Consider the following 21,096-nt stretch of genomic DNA (forward strand, 5'->3'; position numbering starts at 1 on the left):
AGACCACGCTGCTGGAAGCTGGAGTGCAACATTAGAAGAGCTTCCCTGAGTTCCCTGTGTCTGCAGTTCTGCTGTGTAAATAACCTCTGACTCCCTTTTATGGTTCTGGGTTGGAGTTGTAGGCATCAGCAAACAGAATTTAAAGCATGTCATTGTTGCCAAAATAGTTACCTGCCCCATACTGAGGAGGAGGATTTCCTTCCTCACGGTGACCCAGTGAGAACATTTTGTTTTGATTCATTTCTTATGTATGGAATTTGTTCATAAGCCAGCTAATTTCTGTACCAGGGAGGTTATAGATGTTGTTTATGCTGGAAAAGAGAACACATTCTAAACCCCATCATTTCTTTATGTGTATCTGTGATAAAAGAGCCATAATTAAAATTTGCAGGAAATAAGATTAGCCTGACAAGTTACAGTGGTATGAAGAGGCTTATTTACTCAGTGGAGTTAAAAAGAACATCTTTCTGTGTTTTCTTGAAAGTCACAGAGCATTGGCAATGCTTTCCAAAATAAATATTTGTGGGTATTGCAATTGCATTTGGAGACACTCAAATAATCATAGATAACTAACTACATAAATCATTGCTGAGTGCAAAGAATTAAGTAGAGACTAGGAATGAAAATGGTGGTGGTAGTTTTTTATCTTTGTTACCCTTAAGAACAACAGAGTAGGAAATAGTTAAGTTGTTCTCAAAATGTTCCTTTTCCAGCTGACTGGATGCAAAACTGGCAAAACAAAAACCAGGCTCCTCTCCCAAAACAGCAACAATGATTTATTTGTAAATCCAAAGTGTTCAGAATCATAGGAGCATAGGCTGTTTTGATGTCCATGTAATGTTTGTGTTGGTAGAGGCTCAGGGCTTCTGTGATGTTTTCAAGATAAAAGTTAAACTGTGTTTTCTCAGTATTATTCCAAAGTGATGGTGTTACACCCTTGTGATGGTGTCCTGTTATTTAATTGCTGGGCTGAACTAAGCATGGAAACATCTGTTAGGAGAGGATCTTAACATCTATTGGAAAAATAGCTTTTGTTTTAATTGCATTTGCTTTGATTGCACTTCACTTCCCTGTAGGAAGTAAAATGTTTCAGGTTCTATTCCCAGAGTTTGGTCACTTGGTCATATCTCTCGATCCCCTTTTGTTCTTCCAGGATCTCAGTTGTCCATTTGGACAGTGCTAAGTATCATTGAGGTCAGTACTGGACCAGTTAATTGTTTTCCTTCATGGGGAAATAGCTTTGGTTTTCCAAGTAAAATTTTCATCCTCAGTGGTTACACCTGCTTTAAAAATGTTCGTGTCAACACTGACAGCAAAAAAAAATTCTTGCCCTAAAATTAGGTATTCAGTGGAAACAGGCTGAATTTCTTGCAGATGGATCCCTTGTGGCAGGGTAATCCTTTCTCTTAACCAGCTCTTACTGAGCTCTAGAATGAGATTGCTGCCAGCAAATTCAGTTTTAGTCACTTGAAAAGCATGTGAAGTGTGCTGTGTATTTAGCTTTTCAGTGCAGGATGTATAGAAATTCATAAAGCTTCAGGAGTAGCATCAAGATATATTTTGAGAGTTCTGCTAAATAAAGTTTGAAGTCCTTTCATTTGATTCTGGACTTCCTTGGAGTGCACATCTCTTCCTTAATGTAACTGGTTTTAAAGCTACTCTCTTCATGTTGGGTACACTATAACATCTTATATATCTTATATGGGTATTTTATCTGTCCAGACATGCAGATTTTAAAATTTCTTGTAATAATTAAATGAATTTCCAATGTAGGAGCTTAATCACTGGGTTAATAACTTCTCCACAGACTGATGATATAAATAGTGCCTGTAAAAATTGTTTTGTAGATGAGTTTGATTGCTTTTCAATATATATAGTGGAAGTCACTAGAGGGATTCTTTGAACTACTGTGTTTGCAAAAATAATCTGTAATTTACAAAAGAAAATTGTAGCATCTATCCATCTGTCTTTCTGTTTTTATAATAGTGCCTTAACTGAAAAAATCGTGTCAGTATTACCAAAAATGAAATGTCCACATCGTTTGGAACCACATCAGATCCAGGGACTGGATTTCATTCACATATTTCCTGTTGTACAGGTAATAATTTTATGGTGTATTGATGCTTTGCTGAAAAAGGCCATAAAACTTGCATAAAAAATGGAACAAAGCTTTGAATTATTGTTTGACTCTTTATTTAACTTCAGAATAAATAAGCACAGAGGAGGAGTTTAATATTTTCAAAGAATGAAGTGACGTTGTGGATGACAGAATTTTTAAGTATTGTTTGATCCACGTTTAGAAAGTAAACGAAGCAAACTCTGAATTCTTTGCAATGGAGTCAGATTGTACCTGTTGTGAAATGCCTGCTTAAAGAAAGCAAAGTTTAATCTTGGTGTAGATTCTGATAGTCTGCTTTGGCAGACTAGGAAATAGAACAAATACCTTGCGGTCTGTGTTTAGGCTTATGGAGTAAGTTATGCAGATAGGCCTTGAATCAGAAGGATGTGATTAAGGCAAAAGCCTCTGGGGTCATTTCTTTAAGCATAATTCATCCTTATTTCCTATCACTTAAAAACTGTTCTCTGACAAGTGATCCTCTCACTTTGTGTTTGTTGAGCGCCACTAACTCATCATGTGTATTGCTCTCAAGTTTATGAAGATGTAAGCTAACACTTGATGTGTTCCAGTTACCTGTGGTATTTGGAGAATCCTTGGCATGCTGTTACCAGTTTTTTGATTTCCCTTTCATCTAGAAGCAGGAAGGTATCTTTGACATAGAGGTCAAAGTTAAGTAAGCTTCTTTTCCATTAAATATCTCCTGACCTCATGCCTGTGAAGGAATTCAGCACGTAAGAGTTGAATCTAAATTTCAGTCTATAAGAAGTGGGGAAAACTTCTGGTGCTCTTTCCTGTTACCTTCTAGTTGGAGGCTCCTGGAGAAAACCACACTTCACTGCACTCCCCACAAAACATTCTGTGGTGTGTGCTAGTCTTGCCCAGCTTTCAGGCTATGATGGTGCTGCTTAAGGTGGAAAGGTTGTGTCTTGCTAATGTGAGTTTTTGCTTCTGAACCCTTATTTCCTACACAGAAAAAACAAATATTCAACCCAGGTGAGTTTCTTGCCCTGGTCACTCGATGGCACTGAATGGTTACATTTATCAAATACTAGGCTTCTTTCATAGGAAATCTAATCCTCCTCCAGTAAAAACAATAGCACTAGGGGCTCTTTTCTCTCACCTGCTTTATCCCAAATCCTGGTTTGGGATATTACTTCTGGAAAGGAGAAATACTAACTTTAAACAGGGAGGAAATCTGCTTCTGAGTTTCTGTGAGAGCAGTGACTCTCAGTATTTGTACCTGGCCAGTAGGTGGTAGAACTGACCCATACTTGATGATGAAGCCTTTTTTGATGGGCTTAGTTTTTGGTATGAAGGGGATCTTTGTTTAAAAATTGTGGTTGTCAGGTCCCTGTGAAGTTCTGTCTGCTCCACATATGGCAGGTTCCTCTTTTCATACCAACCAAGACTGACTTTCAAGAAAACTTGTTGGTGTCACTAGAATACTGTGTTCTGAAAAAGACCATGCAAAATATAAAAATGCTGACTACACCATGTAGGAATTATGTATTTAATAATGGCGCTTTATTCAATGCCCTGGTAAATTAAAGATTCCACTTGCTATCTGTAAACCTCAAATCAGTTTCCAAATAATACAAAAAGCTTGCTCTTAAGCCTGCCATTGTGTCCCATTAGCTCTGGCACTGTGCAAGAATTTAGATGGATCCTTCCCTACAAGAAGGAATTAGGCTGAGTTGGCTCACTGCCATAGACTGTAGCAGAACTTTAAAAAAAAAAAAAAAAATCCTAACAAATATTTCATTGGGCAGAAATGTCATTGTTCTTCCTAATAAATTCTGCTTATGATCACAGGCAAAAGTATGTACATAGTCTTGTGTTGAGATGTGCTTGGTAATTAATAGTCTTCATTTTCCTCTCTTGTTGTCATCATGTTCCCCTCGCTTTCCAGGGGTCCCTGGTTACAGCACAGGAAACACTTGCTGGTTCAAACTTGGATCCCACAGTTGATCTCATCTCTTCTGTGACCTCCTGCACAGGCTGTCAACAGCCTGCAAGATTTATCTTCTCCAACATTGTTTAAAATGTACTTCAATATTTTGTGGCTTTTTTGTGTGGTCTTATAAATGTCAGAAGAAGTCTTTTTTCTTGCACAGGCATGTGGTTCTTCATGAACACTTCATAGGCTTGAAGATACATCTTTTTATGGTGGAGCTGTAGTCTTTTAAACCAGTGAGTGATCTGTAGTAGGAGAATTTCATAGAAGAAACATATGCACAGAGGAAGAAGAAATGTTTGTGAAGTAGCAGATGTTTTTGTAAATTTATAAAGTAGCAAATCCTGGTGCATTTTGTTAGGATGAGGTCAAAGAGTTGCCATGTTTACAAATAAATCACTTTTTTTGTTTCCATGCTTAAAAATGTACTTTTAGCTTTTATCATGTATTTAAAAATTAGGCAGTAGTTTGGTGCTTGCTGCTATTATTCTTTTGTTTTCAGCTGATACATTTTTTTTTTCAGTGGCTGGTGAAACGTGCAATAGAAACAAGGGAAGAAATGGGAGATTATGTCCGTTCTTACTCTATATCACAGTTTCAAAAAACTCACAGACTGCCAGAGGTAAGATCAAGGCACTTCTTGTTTCTGTTATAATAAGTCAGATGTTCAGCTGCAGTACCAGCCTCACACTTTACCAGAGTTGCTTTTGCCATCATTTTATGAATGAGTCCTACAGGAATCCCCTACAAATTTATCTGGGAAAAAAAATTGAAGCATTATTGTGTGGGTGGCAGAAATTTTGTAGATTCTGATTAACTTTTGCCTAATGATTGCCTTAGTTTTTCTGCAGTATTTGGTATTTTTGTGTCATTCTAGCTGTTCAGAAACAGCCAGCATGCTGTGGAGAGGCTAATGTAGCTGAGAATTAATATGCTGTTAATACTCTAATTTGGGGTTTCTTTTGGAGTCCTGAAAGGCAGCTCTTGTCTTCCTGTATCCAAATCCCAAAATTTGTTCTTGAAAACTAGATTTTTAAAAAACTGCGTTCAAAAACTGAACTGTTCTTCAGCAATGATACGAAGTTTCCTTGGTAGAGAAGGAGAGATTGAATGAGCTTGGATATGTGCCTGTAGTGCAAAGCCATCAGTTCTGTGCATATGTATCTCAAGGCAATTCCATTTCTAACATCTAGAACCCAAGTTTTGTCCCTTAGTAACAGGATTAAAGGTAAATGTTCCTAGTGTTGGGATAGACAAATTTTATTAACTTGGGGTGGTTTTGATTTTGATTTTTTAAAAATTATTATCTTTAATGCGTAGAAGCTAAAATAACAGCAGAGGAAACTTTTTTTCCACATGAAGTCTATCCCAGCTCCACTTCTTTATAGTGTAGTAAAGACTGGAGATGCCAGTAGTGGGCTGGGATTGCTGTTATGTCAGGTACTGCCTAAGCAGGGAGCAGCCAGGCTGCTGATCTTGACACAGAAACAAATACTTTTTCTGTGTTACAGCGAATCACTAACATTTCACCAAATCCTTGGTCAACTGAGAAACTGTTTGACTGCTTTGTTGCACAGAATCATTAGAATGTTTGAGATTTAGTCTCCATTCCTGGTATTTTTAATTACCTCCACTAATGTCTTTCAGGATGAGGAGTTCATGCAAAGAAAAGAGAAGGCACTCAAAACAGTTACTGATATCTTTGTAAGTATGTTGGATTTCTTTTTTTTTATGACCAGGTGTGTGGTTTTAGTAATGAAATGGAGGTGGTTAATTGTGTTTTATGCAGCCAGTCCTGGGTTTTCTCATGAGAAGATCCCAATGTTGATCTTCATTCTTGAGACAGGTCTGGAATGCCAATCTATCAGATTGATAGGTGTGCATTGTATGAGGAGATGAACCATATCCACTGCCTGCAGGGGGTGTATGGAATCCTACACTATCAAACAAAAGTCACAGGGTAGCTTACAGACTATTGAACCCCCAGCAGACTTAAATGTGGGTTTGAAGCTATCAGCAGTTGTGCTATTTGTCTTGAAATTAGTTAATATGGTGATGATCTTAATTACCTGCATTTCAGAACTTGACGTTTTTACTTCTTGTAATTAGCAGTGAAAGGACACACCCTACTTCAGAAATCTTTTTTCTTCAAGTAGCAGATGTTGGTTGGGAAAGGTGGTTTCACCTGTGTTCTCCCTGTTCACATGCAAATCCTCTAACTCTTGGATAAACTGTTTGTATATATTTTTTGAAAGCTTGTTCAAGAATGCTACAGAGAGTGGCACATAAAACACCCAGACTCTCACTCTCATACCTGAATTCAGCTAGCAACTGGAGTTTCTGAATCTAGCTGGCAACTGGAGCTTCTGTCCTTGCTTTCTAATTTCCCTCTTTGCTTGGGACCATCAGTTCACCATTTCTGACTCATAGTAGTTCACCACTGGTTAGGGGTTGTTTTTTTGTTGTTGTTGTTGTTTTTTTGGACCATCTTGATAAATTCCAGGCCAGCATTTGACAAGAGAGGAGAAATCTGGGTTTGCTTTGAATGGGACGTTTCCAAGGCCCTTCAATAGAATGAAAGCCTGCTCTCCTGAGAAAATCACTGTTTTTCAGACACCTCTAGCCAGGCACCCTGAGCTCTTCATGCACAGATGGAGGTGCTCAGTGCTGGTGTAAGGAGAGGTTGTGTAATGGGCCAGGCAAGTCACCCTACTCTTTTGTCAGGTTTTGGAGGGAGGTAGTTGTTTTTCTGTACAAATTACCTGAGTGCTACTGAGCCTAATATACATGGTTGAATTGCAGCATGTGTTTGTAGAATAACATTGCAGTGAAAGTCTCCAGGTGATGACCAATGTAACTCCTTTGTTAATCTATTTGAATAATTAACCTTGCTTTGGAAATTTCAATTACGGTCTCTGAAGTGTTGTTCCCCATGATTTGATTTGGTTTTTTAATTATTAGCAGATTTACAATGAGTCATTTACTCCAACTAGAAACACTTGCCTTTCCAGTGAGATGTATTCTGTTTTACAAGTTAGCTCACCCTCTACATAGGTGTCATTACATAATTTATACACCTCTATAGCCCTTTACACTGAGAGACAATGAAAACCCGTGTGAGAAAGCAAATTCCAAATGTATGTTCTATCAAGCAGAACTTGAAACTCATTGGACTTCTGCTTACTTTCAATTTTCAGAATAATTGTCCTGATTTTTCAAGTGTGCCCTTTACCTGCACTTTCTTTGGCACTAAAGATTCTGTATCCAAGTGTCCGATCTTGACCTTGTTACTGAAGAGGCCAGAACAAAATAATCACAATACTGTTATGGGACACCAGTACCTAAAATTTTCAGTGTAATTTAAAAAAAACAAAGAGGATATTTGATTAACAGTGATGAAGGGCTGCCTCTGGTTACTCAGAACAAAAAGTATTTGTAGGGCTTAGTGTTTATACTCTATTCATTTGTACTCTGTCTTCTATTGTGTCTCACAAATCTTTCATTTGTAGGTGCATCTTCATGGTGCATAAAGTTTTTGCATTTGTTCATCATTGCTTAGAGTGTCATTAACCAAACACCTTTTCCTTAAACAGATGAGCTCTGTCAGGATCATGTCTTCCACAGCTGGCACCTGATCTTCTTAAGGAAAGATTAGTTCATGAGATCTGTTAAGGCATTTAGGCATGAGTACAGTCTAGAGCACACAGAATGAATTTTCAAGGCAGAATGTGCACAAGCTTTTTTCCTGTCTATCTATAGAAACTGGAAGGAGAAGAAGGTGGCCGTTAGATGAAGGTTCTTTTGCAGGTCATCTTTAAATCATTGTGCATTGGAATTTGAAGAGAAATCCACTCTCCTGAAAGAGGATCAACGAGTGTGAAAGATTAGTTGGTTGTGTGAATTCATTATTGTAACTGATCTAAGGACCTGCCCTTTTTCCTCAAGGGGACAGTACACTGGGATTCATGGTCATGATCTAAAGGTTGGAAAAGGGAATGTTAAATATCAGTGATGGTCATTGGAATGAGGACTGCTGCTACTGAAAGGTGACTGGCTGAGGTTATCTTGCACTGGGTTTGTTCAACTACTCAATTACCTGATGCCAAGACTAATGTTTATGGTGTGATGCCTACACTTCCTGTAGCACAGGTATAAAATAGAATGTCATCATAAAAGCTGTAATTATTTTTATGACTTACATTGCCTTATTGTAGATGTGAAAGTACATTTATTTAGTGTGAGATCCTTGGTTATAAAAAGCTTTTTCATGTGACAGTCGAAAATGTAGCAAGATTGAATAGCTGCAAGCAAAGATGACAGAAATCAATATTAGAAATTAAGTAAAAATTGTAAAGGACAACAGACAAATTCAGGTGAAGCTTGCCAAGGAACGTTGTCAATTTTGACTTGTTTGAAATCTCCACTTTGGGATTACATCATTGAAAAAGATGGAAAACCATTTCAGCAGTGTTATAGTGCGGGAATTGTTTGTTGAAAATAATAGTTTGTGTGGTACAGAAAGCCAGATCAATAAAGAAATGTTCTCCCTTTTGTTTTTAAATTGGAAGCAGCTCTATCAGTACAAAAAAGTACTTTGGGATCCTTGTTTTATTTGATGGACTGTTGTCCAGGTGTTGGATTACACTGGGATAGCAGGAGATTAAAGTCATTTTGCCACCAAACTTCTTGAGACATTTTTGTTCCTTAAATTGTAATAAAATCTGCTTTAATTCCATTGTAACCTGTGATTCATTGAATAAAAAATAACTGCATTTAATTATCTAATCAGAGTTTAAAAGTAGGACTAACTCACAAAGGAGGTAACAGTTCTGGACATGGCATTAGCCAAATCATTCTAATAGATGTTCATTGTGTTACTTTTTACTCTTCTACTCTTACTCATGACAGAGGAGATGGCTGGGACATTGTTTCATGTTAAATATTCATTTATAATTTTTTTTAAACTTAGACAAGTTCTATAGAAAATTGCTTAAAAATTGATTCTGTAAGGTTTTACAATGTAGTTCCAAAAAGACAAAGTGAAGGATGTTTATTTGGGTAAGTATATTGAGTTGGAAAGCAAACAGTGTGGATACCACTTTAGATAACAATTCCTCATTTATTTTAGAACCCCCTTTTACAGGCTCTGAACTCATTCACTGTCTTGCAGGAGGTTTACAAACCCCAGAGAAAATACAAACGTCAGACAGGAGCTGAGAAACTGCTGGATGAGGAGTCAAAGGTTCATGCTACACTTCTGGAATATGGCAGGTGAAAGGCTTCATTTAGCTCTCTCTGGGTTTTATCGTATTATAAGCAGTACAGATAAAATTTGGATTGTGGTAGGGTTTTTCCTGTTCAGAATTGAACTGTTTCAGATTTACTCCTGTTTGGTTTCAGATTTTGTTTCCTTACCCTATAAATTCTCTGGAGACTGGACAGTCCTCATATTTGTGAACTGTATTTTGTACAGTGGGAGACTTTTATGCTCCTTCTAGAATGGGGTTTTTTTAACATATTTGTTTTTTTTTTAAATGGCTTAAATACATCATCCTTTCAGGTAGTGTGTGTCAGTCAACATTGGTTTTTTGCAAGTAATCCACTAAAAATTTGGTAAAAAAGGACCTGCAGTTGCTGTTGCTTCTTTTCCTAGTTCTCATGTGGTTCCTGCATCGGGAGGCTGAATCATGGTTGAATGTTTTGTGTCTCGCTTTCCTGCAAGCTTTCATTCAGAGACAAACTTAGCAAGGCTTTCACTTTTCCATTGTCTCTGAAAGTCCCTCTGGTGTACTGAGAGCTCTCCAAACACATTAAAATGAAGTTACAGAGCTTCTATTTCTAGTTTCTATTTCCAGTTTTCTTTTCACAGTTTAGTGGTAAGGACATCTTGTCTGCTGTCTGAGCTCTTAATACTTAATGAGTGCAGATGACATCTGAATTCCATTTTGTATCTTCTGGGGTTTCTTTTCCCCCCAAGCCCAAATCAAGAAGATTTTTTAATTTCTCAAAACTCATTGTTTTGAGTAGTTTCCTTTTAACAATGAGATGGACTGTAGTCTTTCAAATGGGAAGACAGCATTACTTTTTCATGAGTTTTACATGACAGTGTTTTATGGAAAGTCAAGATTTGCAAATCTTGATGGAAGGAATAGATGGATCTGAAACCATTGTGTAAATATGCTCAAGTACCTGCTTATTTAGTTTACTTGAAACATTTCAAAATTACTTTGATCCTGGGTCTTGGTGCATATCTTATGTTGAAAATTGATAAAAACTTTATGTGTTTGTGAAAGTCATAAACAACAGTATTTTTCCTTCATGTTACTATTGTTCTTTTAGGAGATATGGATTTAGCAGACAAGCAGGAAAAACAGAACAGGTAAAAAAATGTACTAATTTAAAATACTCAAGTTGTGGGAAGAACTGTATTGTTGAAGTGTTGGTTACTGTTAAATCTTAAAAGAATACAGCAGAATAAACAGCTATAACTTCTCTTATTAACAGAGCTTAAAATGGTTAACTGGAACTAAAAATCTGCATGCCATGAAAGGTGGAATTGATTACCATTTTTAAAGGATTTCCTTTATCTCTGCTCACAGATCACATCTTGTAAACTTTTTTTTTTGTTTAGAAGAAAGAGGGTTTGGGCATTGTTTGTTGTGGTTTGACTTTTACTGTTAGGTAATGACATATTGTGTCTGTTTAGTATCTTTTGACTGAGTGTTCCATGGTATGATCATTAAAGGGTTTTTCTTTTTAAAGAACCATTCAGTTTGGTAAGAAATATTACAGACATTTATTACAAAACACTTTGTTTAATGTGATAGAGAAAGCTGATACCACGCCATAAATAAATCTTTGCCCTTCTTGAAAATTAGCATCCTTGTTGTGCTTTGGATGACTATGGAATTGTAAAATGTCCATAAAATACAAGGGTACCAGCAGTTTTGTTATTGCAATGTAGATATTAATTTGGCTACGTATTTTTATTACAGACAGAGATAATGAAGATAATGCATTAAACACATCATGGACCCAACAATACATTGAGTAGATTAAAGTTGCTCTTCTTCATTATCTCAGTATTCCACATAAAAATGTCACATTTAATTTTTTTATAAATGGAGATATTTTCCAATCTAGGCATGCCTGTTTTCCCCTCAGAGTAACTACTACTCTATAGAGTTCATTTTGTTTCTTCAAAAATTCTGTTGCCGTTGGGAGATTGTATATTAGATGTTCATCACAATTGTTGTGGAAGCTGAGTCCCAGCCAGGCAGAAGTGGACAGAGAAATAGGTCAGTGGTGCAGCAGAGTGACCTAGAAATTGAGTCTGGCTGTCTCCAGTTCCCTTTACTTTGATGTTGCAAATTCTCCTAACTGAACCAGGCACTTTAGCACTTTTTATGTTGCATGTTTGTTACACCGAAAAGATTTATGTAAAAAAAAAGTCAGTCTTGCCCTGTGTAGTAGGCATCACATTCCATGTTGTCTCCTGAGGCTGGCAGCTCTCAGAAGGCAGTTGTGGAATGAGGAATCTTTGGACCAGATAATTCACAGGAAGCCAGAGACACAGTTGGAACACTTGTGAGAAATCAGGAAGGCTTACATTTCAGTTGGCATGATTTGGAGGGTGAGGATGTTCCAGGAGCTGAAATGTATTCAAAAAAACAGAACGGCTACATTCCAGTGTTCTCCTTGATGTCTTTCTTAACACTTTAGAATAATGGAACTAGGTATAATAAAGTCTTATTTTTTCTTTAAAAGGCTGAAGATAAAAAAGCAGTGCTACCTCCAGGGCTTGCAGCAGCAGGGAAGGCTGAGCCTTGTGATGAAGATGACCTTCAGGCTGCTGAAGAGGTGAGCCCCAGACACAGTGGACATGGGAGGTACTAATTTGTGGGGAGAACAACAATTTTTGCTGCCCAGTCGTTCTCCAAAAGAAGGAAAATTTCCATGGTTAGTGGAAATGAGAGTTGCTTCCCACAGGAGAATACAGAGCCTGAAATTGATGCACAAAATTAATGCTTGATGAAGTTTAATACCCAAAAACTCCTTTTTCTTTTTTTTTTTTTCCTTGAATCTGAGCATTTTTAAAAGGTTGATTTTTGGTTGACAGTGGGAGCTGAATAAACTGAGTGAATCTTTACTGTTACAAGAAATTTTCCTTAAATTTGATAACTTTAGCCACCTCTTCTTTTTACAGACTTAGTGCCCTGTTACATGCTTTAAAATACACAGTATATGATACTAATTATATGTTTGTGTCTCTGGCAGAAAAAAGCCAAACAATAGAAGTTAAATTGTTATGTGTAATTTTTCATATTTTGCTCTAGCTTCGCATTAAAACTCTGATGACTGGAATGGCTGCCATGGCAAAAGAAGAGGTCAGTAGCATTAAAAACTGATACAGCTTTGTTTAAATTATGGTTGATTGTGGTAATTGTTCTTAAAATCATACTGCTGATTCAGGTCTGAAGTCTTGGAATGGCTATGTTTAAATTTTCATAAGCAGAGTGCATAAAAATGGAATTGGGAAGACAGTGAATTTTACAAGGCTAATTAGTTGCCTTGTATCATTTAGTATCATTTGCCCTGAAATGACAATGACAGTATAAATAAATGCCTCTTTTGAATGGTTTCTACAAGAATTTTGGGGGAAAGACATCACTCTGCAGCTACCCAAGATGCACTATCTTACTTTATTCATCTTGCGAAGTTATTCAGAGGATTGCTGGGGAAGAGTGCTGGAAAACTCTGTGCCTTTCAAGGTTCTTTTCAAAGCACTTGTAGATAAACAACAACATTAGTCCAAGGCACAGGAAATACTGGACATGTATCTTCTTTTCCTAATTTGTTGTATTTAATGATATAATGGAACTTGTTGTCTGTTCTTTGATTTCTGGGTGAAAGGATTGGGAGTAAATTCAGTTCTAAACATTGTTTCTGTTACGCTGGAGTCAGCGTACCTATGAAATAAAAGGTAATAATTAGTCTAGTCACAGAATTGATTGACATGCTTTTTACTGAAATCCATTGTAGAATTAAATTTTGTTTGAAAACTGTCTTTATACATGCATGCAGTTTAAAGGTGAATTCCTGCACATGCCTGCATGCTTAGAGGTTTATTAAGCAAATGCAAAATTCAGTATAAAGAATAAAAATTAAGTTTCTGAAATATGAATAAAAGTTTGCTAAGAGGATTTAAGTGAGAAATATCAGCAAAATTGGGGGGGTGGGGTGGTGGAATGTTTCCTGGACTTTTCTTACGATTAGAGATTTTTACTCATTATGCAAATTTTTGTTTAAAATTAGAACTTACTGGAAATTGTCATGTAAAAGTACAGACAGTTCCAAAACTCCAAGCGTTTTCTTGATACAATTGCAGGGCAAACTGACAGCAAGCACAGTTGGCCAGATTGTTGGACTCCAGTCAGATGAGATCAAGCAAATTGTGTCTGAATATGCTGAGAAGGTGAGTGTGTTACCTGAGTGGGTTTGACCACGTGGTGTTTGATGGCTTGTTAATTTAGGCTTTAAGCTGTCGACTTCATTGCCATGATTCTCTTGAAACACACTTTTTAATACATGCTGTGGGCAGCAGCACAGCCAGAGTTCAGGTAAGTAGTTTAGAGAGACTTAAACATATCCAGGCTTTTAGCGTGATAGTACATATCCCTGAATTGCATTCATGACTAATTTGGGTTTAAGCACCTGCCTAAATGCTTTCATGGGGCCCGAGTTGTACCTATTCAAAGCAGAGGCCTAAATTCTTGATATGCTTTAAAATGTTCAGTGTTAAGCACAGAAATACAGTTCTGTGGGCCTGCTCAGAGAATAGTCTGGGCTTGCTCAGAGAAAAGTCTAGGCTTCCTCCACTCATTTCCAGGTGTTTGCACTGGACTCCAGTTCTCAGTCATGCCCTGGCTCTCAGGTTTTGAATCTCATCTCATCAAACCCAAACCTTTGTTGCTTTGAGAAGTCAAAGCAATTAAATGTGTGTGTTTTCTCCCGTTACTGTGTTCAGCTGTGCTTGTTTTTTGAAGTAATGTGAAAAGAAAATCTCACTCTTCAAGCAATTAATGCATACAATACATCACTGCCAGATATGAGTTATAGGTCGCTCTTACTTGTCCAATAGTCTTCTCATATTTCTTCTTTTTGTTGACACCTTTGAGGTATGGAGCTTTCCCATTTTGGAGATAAACCCTATAGCTCAACAGCAAAGTCTTGGCCTTTCTTTATTATAAAAGATTAGAAGAACAGAAGCCCAAGGGTCGTATTTCAATGTTACATTTCTTCTGTTCTGAGAGGAGGGAGCAGGACCTTGACTATTATAGTAGAGCAGTGATTAATACTCTGAAAAGTAAGAACTGAGTCAAGTCAAACCAAAAATAGATCACTTTTCAAATCTATGGGACGTGATAAAAATAAAAATAGAATTTCTGTGCACGTATACATGCACCGGGAAAAGAATTAAGGATGTTATCAAAGAGTTTATCAAAGCATCAGCAACATTTGGATGTAATTCTAATAGTCTTAGCCCCTGGTAACTGTACATAGCCTGAGAAACAGAGCAGTGCTTATTTGTTTACCAGAGTCTTAACAGAATCCAGAAGCCCAGTGAAGATACCTGAGAAGCCAAATTCTAGGTCTGATGTTGCCATGAGCCAGGACCTTTCTTACAAGAGGCATTTTTGCAGATGTCAGATCAGTGCTTATGATTTTCTGCATTTGCCTTTCTCCATTCTGCTGCCATGTTAACCTGCTGAGTGAACTGCAGGAAGGATTGTAGTGTCCTTCCTCACCTTCTAAAAACACTGGCAGAAAATTATTAACAAGTAGCAAATTGATCATCTTTAAACAGTCAGAGGCATTAGGGATGGTTCTTTCCCATTTTCAAAAAGCAAGCTGTAAAGTTCACTTTCTGAAATATGATCCACTTTTTTTTAATGCCAAAGCTGCACTACATGGATTTTTACTATTTCTGCAAACATCGGTCTCAGACTGGTTTAGCTCATGTTTCTTTTGCATTTCCATTTTTCTTCATTTGTATCTTATGCATATAAGAGGCTAAATGTGTGAGAAGGATGAGGTTTTGGAATGCATAACATGAAGGACTGTGATTTGACTAAATAATGAGTGGAATAAATAACACTGAGTGTGTATTTGTTGAGTAGTTCAGGGTCACAGGTGTTGCTGAGAGGCACTTCTTCCTTTCCTAACAGCAAAAGCAAAGCCTGTGAATTGTTGGGTTAAGCCATCAGAATTGGTCTTTTCTTGGTGTGAATGTGAAAGCAGATCATTAAGCTGTTCTTCAATATGAATAACATAGAAAATGGAGAGGAGGAAGACAGGTTTTGTCTCTTATTTTCATTTAAAATTAAGCTGCTTACCCATCTGTATAGAGTGGAACCAGGAGCAAATATGAGTGAAGAGTATATCACACTTCTTGTAGCATTTTAGCTGATTATGCATTGTAGCAGTTGTCAACATTTGGTAATTATTCAAAAAGCACTTACTATTGAAATCTTTGACAGGCTATAAATTAGCACTTGAGGTACTTGAAAATTAACTGGTTTTCTAGTGAAGTATTGGAAAATGGATTAAGTGAAAAAAGGAGTGAGTGCATGAAGCAAATTACCAAAACAGATGGATTTAAGTATTAAAATGAAGACTTTCAAAAGGTACAAATAATTTTTGGGCAAATAATCCCTTAGAGGTCACGATATCACTGGTTTTTAATGATTCGTTTGTCTACTGCAAATATCCAACTTCTATTATAAAGGTTGTTTTTGATAAAGAATGTTTCTGTCAGCTTTGCTTTCACAATTCAGAGAGAAGAGGAGACTGGATCCAGATTTCTGTCTCTATTATGCATTTATGGGACACTCTTGGCAATGTATGCTGGATTGAGTAGTTCTCAAAGGCTGGTGTCAGCAATACACAAAAAAACCCCAGAGTTGTAAATGCATCTGCCACACTGAGTATGTCATTGTCATTCAGCATGAAGATGCATCCAAGCCTCTGTTTCAGAATGCACTATTGTTTAAGGCTTCTGAAAATTCTGGAGCCACTTACTGGGGTGTGGAACATCTCTGATTCAACAAGTTCAGTGAATACACTTGTATTTTTTCCCTTGCAGAGCTCTACCAGGTTTAACCATAATGCTGATGCAAAAAAAAAATTGTCTGTCTTCTTGTACACTGTAGTATTTTCTACCTGTCCCAAGGCACCTGACTTTTTTTTAGCTTACTTTATTTTTGTAAATTTTGGAATATAATTCAGTTGTTCAGCTGCTGCTTTATTTTGGTGTGAGGTAAATCAGTCATTCTTTGGATAGTGGGGCACAGTTCCTGATAAGGAATATCATAGGTGTGTCCCACTCTGGTATTTCCTGAGCTTCTGAAGAAGCAGAAAGCAATGCTGTGAGCTCCAAAAGGCTGTTGTTATTGTTTTTTCAGCAATCTGAGCTTTCTGCTGAGGAGAGGCCAGAAAGGCTTGGAGCTGCCCAGCAACACAGAAGGAAGGTGGCATCTCTCAACAAGCAGATTTTGCAAAAAACCAAACTCCTTGAAGAGGCAAGTACTGTGTGTGTAGTAAAGAAGAAAACATTGATGAAAGTGGTTGATCACAAAGTTTTTGCCATCCAGAAAATACCTGCAAGCTATCTTCTGCACCAACAATTTTGAACACTGGTTTCTCTCCATTGCATCTCTCTTGCTTGCATTGCCCTTGGATTGTGAGAACAGGTTGTGTTCTTGGGGGCAGTTAGCTCAGCCTTAATTTTGGGGAGGACCATGCTTCTGCCATTTTTACAGTTTGAGGGCCCTTTAATTCTGTGCAGCTTGTTTTCAGCACATAACAATCTCAGTGCTGTTTTTATATGGGGAAAAAATGTACTGACAGCTGTAAGCCAAATATAATCCCTTTATCACTTTACTAAAGTAAAAATTTCCTGGCTGAATTTCATTTACCACTTGCCAAAAGCAGCTTTTGAAATCAATGACAGTCAAGAACCCCGCCTTTTAAAAAATACTTTTGGAGTTCTGGCTTCAATACTGCAGTAAGTTTTGGCAAGATTTCTTAAAACTAACAATTCAGGTCAATTTTCATGAGATGTGGACTGCAGACTTAAATTTTTTTCAGTTAATTAGAATAGAGTTTATTGGTGAATTATTGGTGAAAAATTATGAAAAACAATGAAAAATCTTTCTTTTTATAAATTTGGCTGTGGAAAGGGAAGAGTGGAGCATTAAGTCACAGCTCTGTGCTGTGAACAGCAAATTAAAGCAGCATGAAAGCAAGTGGAATTGAGCTACGTGTACATTTTTTGTTTGCACATTTTTACTCTACATTTGTAAACTACGTCCTATATTTTTTACTATCTGCAATGTTACCCTAAGTCATAAGGAGTTTAAAGAAGGATGTTCTTCTAAAATTAGGCTCCGTAAATTAATTGACAAGGGAAATACCTAATATTTGATCATAATACATGTGTTGCTAACTGCCTTATTAGATTTTCCATAGTTACACAGAAGAAAACCATAAAGCAGCTTGGTTATTTGGTGTGGAAATGTCTGTGGTTTGGTGCCATGGTGCTTCTGTGCAAGTCTTGAATTGCCCTGACTTATTTGGAGAAGTATTAAATGGGACTCATTCTTAGCCTGGTGTGAAACTAGGCCAGTACAACCAGGCTAGAAAAGTTTGAGCAATTTAGCAGGGATTCTGTCCAGTAAGTCACCATTCTGTTGGCTCTATTTTGTAAAAGCTGTTGTTTATTCTGGGACTTTATACACCTAAACTGTCAGGTGGTGAATGTTTGCTGTTAGTAATTAAATATTCAGTCAGAATTCTTGCAATCAGATGCAGGAGTAGCTGACAAGAGAAGCCAGTGTTTGTTATGCTTGGCCTGCTGTTTGACAGACAACCATTATGAGCAGCTCAAATATTCTCTGTTCTCCATTACAGGTGTAATTAGTGTGAATATAGAATCTAACTCTTTTTTTTTTCTCTTTTGTAACAGTTGCAAGCTAAATGTGCTGATCTGCAGGCAAAATGTACTGAAGCGAAAAAGACATTAACAGAGGTAATCTTTGGGGTTTTTTCTGTGCTGTTTGTAGCTGAAACTTTCTTGAGAAATTCTGTGTGTGAAGGGATGTATTAAACAGTGAAGGTTTTTGCCAGCTTAACTCACTGATCTCATGGTGTGGGAAAGTCAATTTATTATTAATCAACGTATTATCATCAATTTATTATTAATTGTAACCCTTAGGTTAAGAGTTACAGTGAAAAGCTGGACAAGGAATTGGCAGCCTTAGAAACAATAGAATCCCAAGCAGATTCTAGGTAAGTTTCTTCCTATGTTACCTTTGAAATTCTAAAAAATAATGGTTTTAAAATTATTCAATGTTTCTTGCTTTGTCAAGCTAAACAACTAAAATTAAGAATTAAATAATTCTCTAGCTTGCTTTCCACAGACAGGGAAATATTACAATAGGATTCAGTCAAAATGAAAAGTGTCAGTCTGTAGTTCAAAATAATTGTAGGTGTTTAAAGCAGAAGAACCCTAGACATGTCTGACAAGTACATGAGGCCTTCTTGATTTATTTTGTTCATATTTGAAGCCTTCATCTCACATAAATTAAAAAGAAGTCTCTGAAAACTTATACAGTAATGAGGTTAAAACATAGCAAAGCTATTAGAATATTCAGTGTAACACTCCATCTTTATTTTGACCTTGGTATATCAGTGCTGATATTTGGGGTTTTAATTCACCCAGATTTATTGTAAATTTATTTAGAACTAAGCTTGTTTTAATATATGTAACTTCTCCACCTGTTTAAATGAGAAACTGAAAATCTAACATAGTTTACTGGAACTTCAAATTTAGCATATTACAGAGTCTGCGAGCACTGGTGGCCATGAATGAAAACCTAAAAAGCCAGGAGCAAGAGTTCAAAGCACACTGTAGGGTAAGTTCCAGTGTCTCCTAGGATTCATTTAAAACTTGGTAAATAAGCACTTTACTGGTGTGCTGTTGTGCTGTGTGCCCCTGTCTGTCATCTGTCCCACACCCCCAGCCTGCAGTACTGCCAGCTCCAGGTTTATATTGAATATTAGCGCCCCTGGAGCAGGGAGGAGTGAGGAAGGATCTGAGTTAATCCAGAGCAGGTCCTAGACACCACACCTGCCCTGTGCTGGTCAGAGCTGTGCCTCTCGTGGCTCCTCTCCCTCCCATTCCCCCTCTGCTCAAATGCGAGTGTGGGGTTGGGCTGTGCTGTCACAGCCTGGCATGGATCATCTCTCCCTGGGTAATGCAGCCAGCAGGGACCTAAGAGACAAGAACGAGATGGAGCTGTTGCAGTTTCCAGAGCATGTTTGAGCTTTACTGCTGCAGTGCTGTGTTTGGTGTCCTGCTGCTGCTGGGTGTATGGACTGCCCAGAGATTGGATCAGAGTGAAGAGTTTTCATCTCCTGTTCAAACAACAGTGGATGGAATTTAATAGAATGAAAAGAAGTAAATAGTGTTCTAAGGACTAGACTGAGTATAGAGCCTTGTTTTCCCATATGTACTCCTTTGGAAAGCTCAGAGGGACTGTTCTGGAAACTTCCTTGCAAGGAACTTAAGGTTCATTCATTTCTCCAAATGCCATACATTGCTTTCCCACGTCACACTGTTGTAACGTTGCTTTGCTTCTTCAGTTTCATTTTCCATGTCACTCATTAGTTGTCTTAGCTGGATCTGGTGTATTTGCAAGTAAGAAATAAATCTGTTCCAGTGTTTGTTACATTACAGTTTAATGTAATGAATATTAATGGATGCCTTAGCCTTAAACAGGGAATACTGTTTAATCTTCCAAATTTAAATATTATGTGTGTGGTCACCTCTGAAATTTTGTTAGAAGTGTGTGTTATCAAAATCCTTCTCTCCCCTCTTTAAGGGAAGAGGTCTCAGTTTAAAAAAAATCAACTTTTGTTTGTTTTAAAGGAAGAAATGGAGAGACTACAACAAAACATTGAGAATTTGAAAGCTGAAGCAGTGGAAAGTGGGGAGGAACAGGTAACAGCAAAACTCTAAGTTCTTATTTTCAATTTGTGTTTTGAAATGTTTGTTCAAGTCTTTCTGACTTTTGGGACATTCTTGTAAGTATTAAAGTATCTGCTGGAATATCTAAAAACCTCTGTAAAGCCACAGCTCAGGCTAATAATCCTAAAAATACAGGAGTCTGAAAACAGCAACAGCATTATCTGTTATTTTCACAGAGTCCATGGGGCTCTGCTCATAGATGCTTTTGTGCCTTTTACTTCTTTCTTTGTAGTACCAGAGAAGAATCTCTGGGTGTTGTGCTGAGAGCTGTGCATATCTCCGACAGAAACAGGTCTTCCTCAGAAAGAAAGTCTCTTTGCTTGGATTTTTCTTAGAAGTGCGGTTATCTGAAGGATGAAAGCACGAGCTTTCAGTGGCTGGGTGCACTGCATGCAGTGAGCAGCTGTCACAAGTTAGGCTTTAACACAAGTGCATCCAGACTGATGGCAATGAATAATGAATGAACAGAAAAGGAAAAGCTTCAATGACTCTATTTTCAGTGGGTAAACATTTGATGCCTTCATGCCTCTGGAACAAGGCAGATTACACTTCCATGATGCTCAACACAGCATGAAAAAATTAAAGTGCAAACTGAAATCTTGAATCTTTTAGCAAGAAAAAGTTACCTTGAAGCCCACACTGCAGGAAGCCTAGAACACATGTCAGAGGGTTTATGTTCTGTTCAGGTGCCTTGTTTATTCTTAACCCCACCACTGAATCAAAGTATAAATACTCAGACAAAGGGTACAGTCTTTGGATTGGTATCTTCATAAGAAGTGTAACTTCTGTAAAGCAGTGCAAAAACTACTGATAACTCTTAAAAACTATAAAAAACCAAAAGTTAAAAGCTATCTAATTGGCCTTGTTTAGAGTAAATGATGTCAGGCTTTTAATACAGATAATAATTATTAAAGAAAAACAACAAAACAAAAA

At 37.3% G+C, this 21,096-nt stretch overlaps 1 protein-coding gene across 1 annotated transcript in view; it reads left to right on the plus strand.

The window, feature by feature from the left end:
* The window catches only part of CCDC93 (coiled-coil domain containing 93), a 34,924-nt gene that overhangs the window by 3,613 nt on the left and 10,215 nt on the right, over positions 1-21,096 (plus strand). The window contains exons 4-16 of the mRNA XM_066190330.1: positions 1,987-2,098; positions 4,597-4,695; positions 5,721-5,777; positions 9,244-9,344; positions 10,413-10,452; positions 11,841-11,933; positions 12,410-12,460; positions 13,462-13,548; positions 16,538-16,654; positions 18,100-18,162; positions 18,349-18,422; positions 18,967-19,048; positions 20,065-20,136. Of these exons, the coding sequence (XP_066046427.1) occupies positions 1,987-2,098; positions 4,597-4,695; positions 5,721-5,777; positions 9,244-9,344; positions 10,413-10,452; positions 11,841-11,933; positions 12,410-12,460; positions 13,462-13,548; positions 16,538-16,654; positions 18,100-18,162; positions 18,349-18,422; positions 18,967-19,048; positions 20,065-20,136 (1,048 nt within the window). The remainder of the gene's footprint in view (positions 1-1,986; positions 2,099-4,596; positions 4,696-5,720; positions 5,778-9,243; positions 9,345-10,412; positions 10,453-11,840; positions 11,934-12,409; positions 12,461-13,461; positions 13,549-16,537; positions 16,655-18,099; positions 18,163-18,348; positions 18,423-18,966; positions 19,049-20,064; positions 20,137-21,096) is intronic.

Source organism: Chamaea fasciata, unplaced genomic scaffold (genome assembly GCF_029207755.1).
Source record: "Chamaea fasciata isolate MVZ Bird 193981 ecotype frontalis unplaced genomic scaffold, bChaFas1.0.hap1 SCAF_8, whole genome shotgun sequence".
Lineage (NCBI taxonomy): Eukaryota > Metazoa > Chordata > Aves > Passeriformes > Sylviidae > Chamaea > Chamaea fasciata.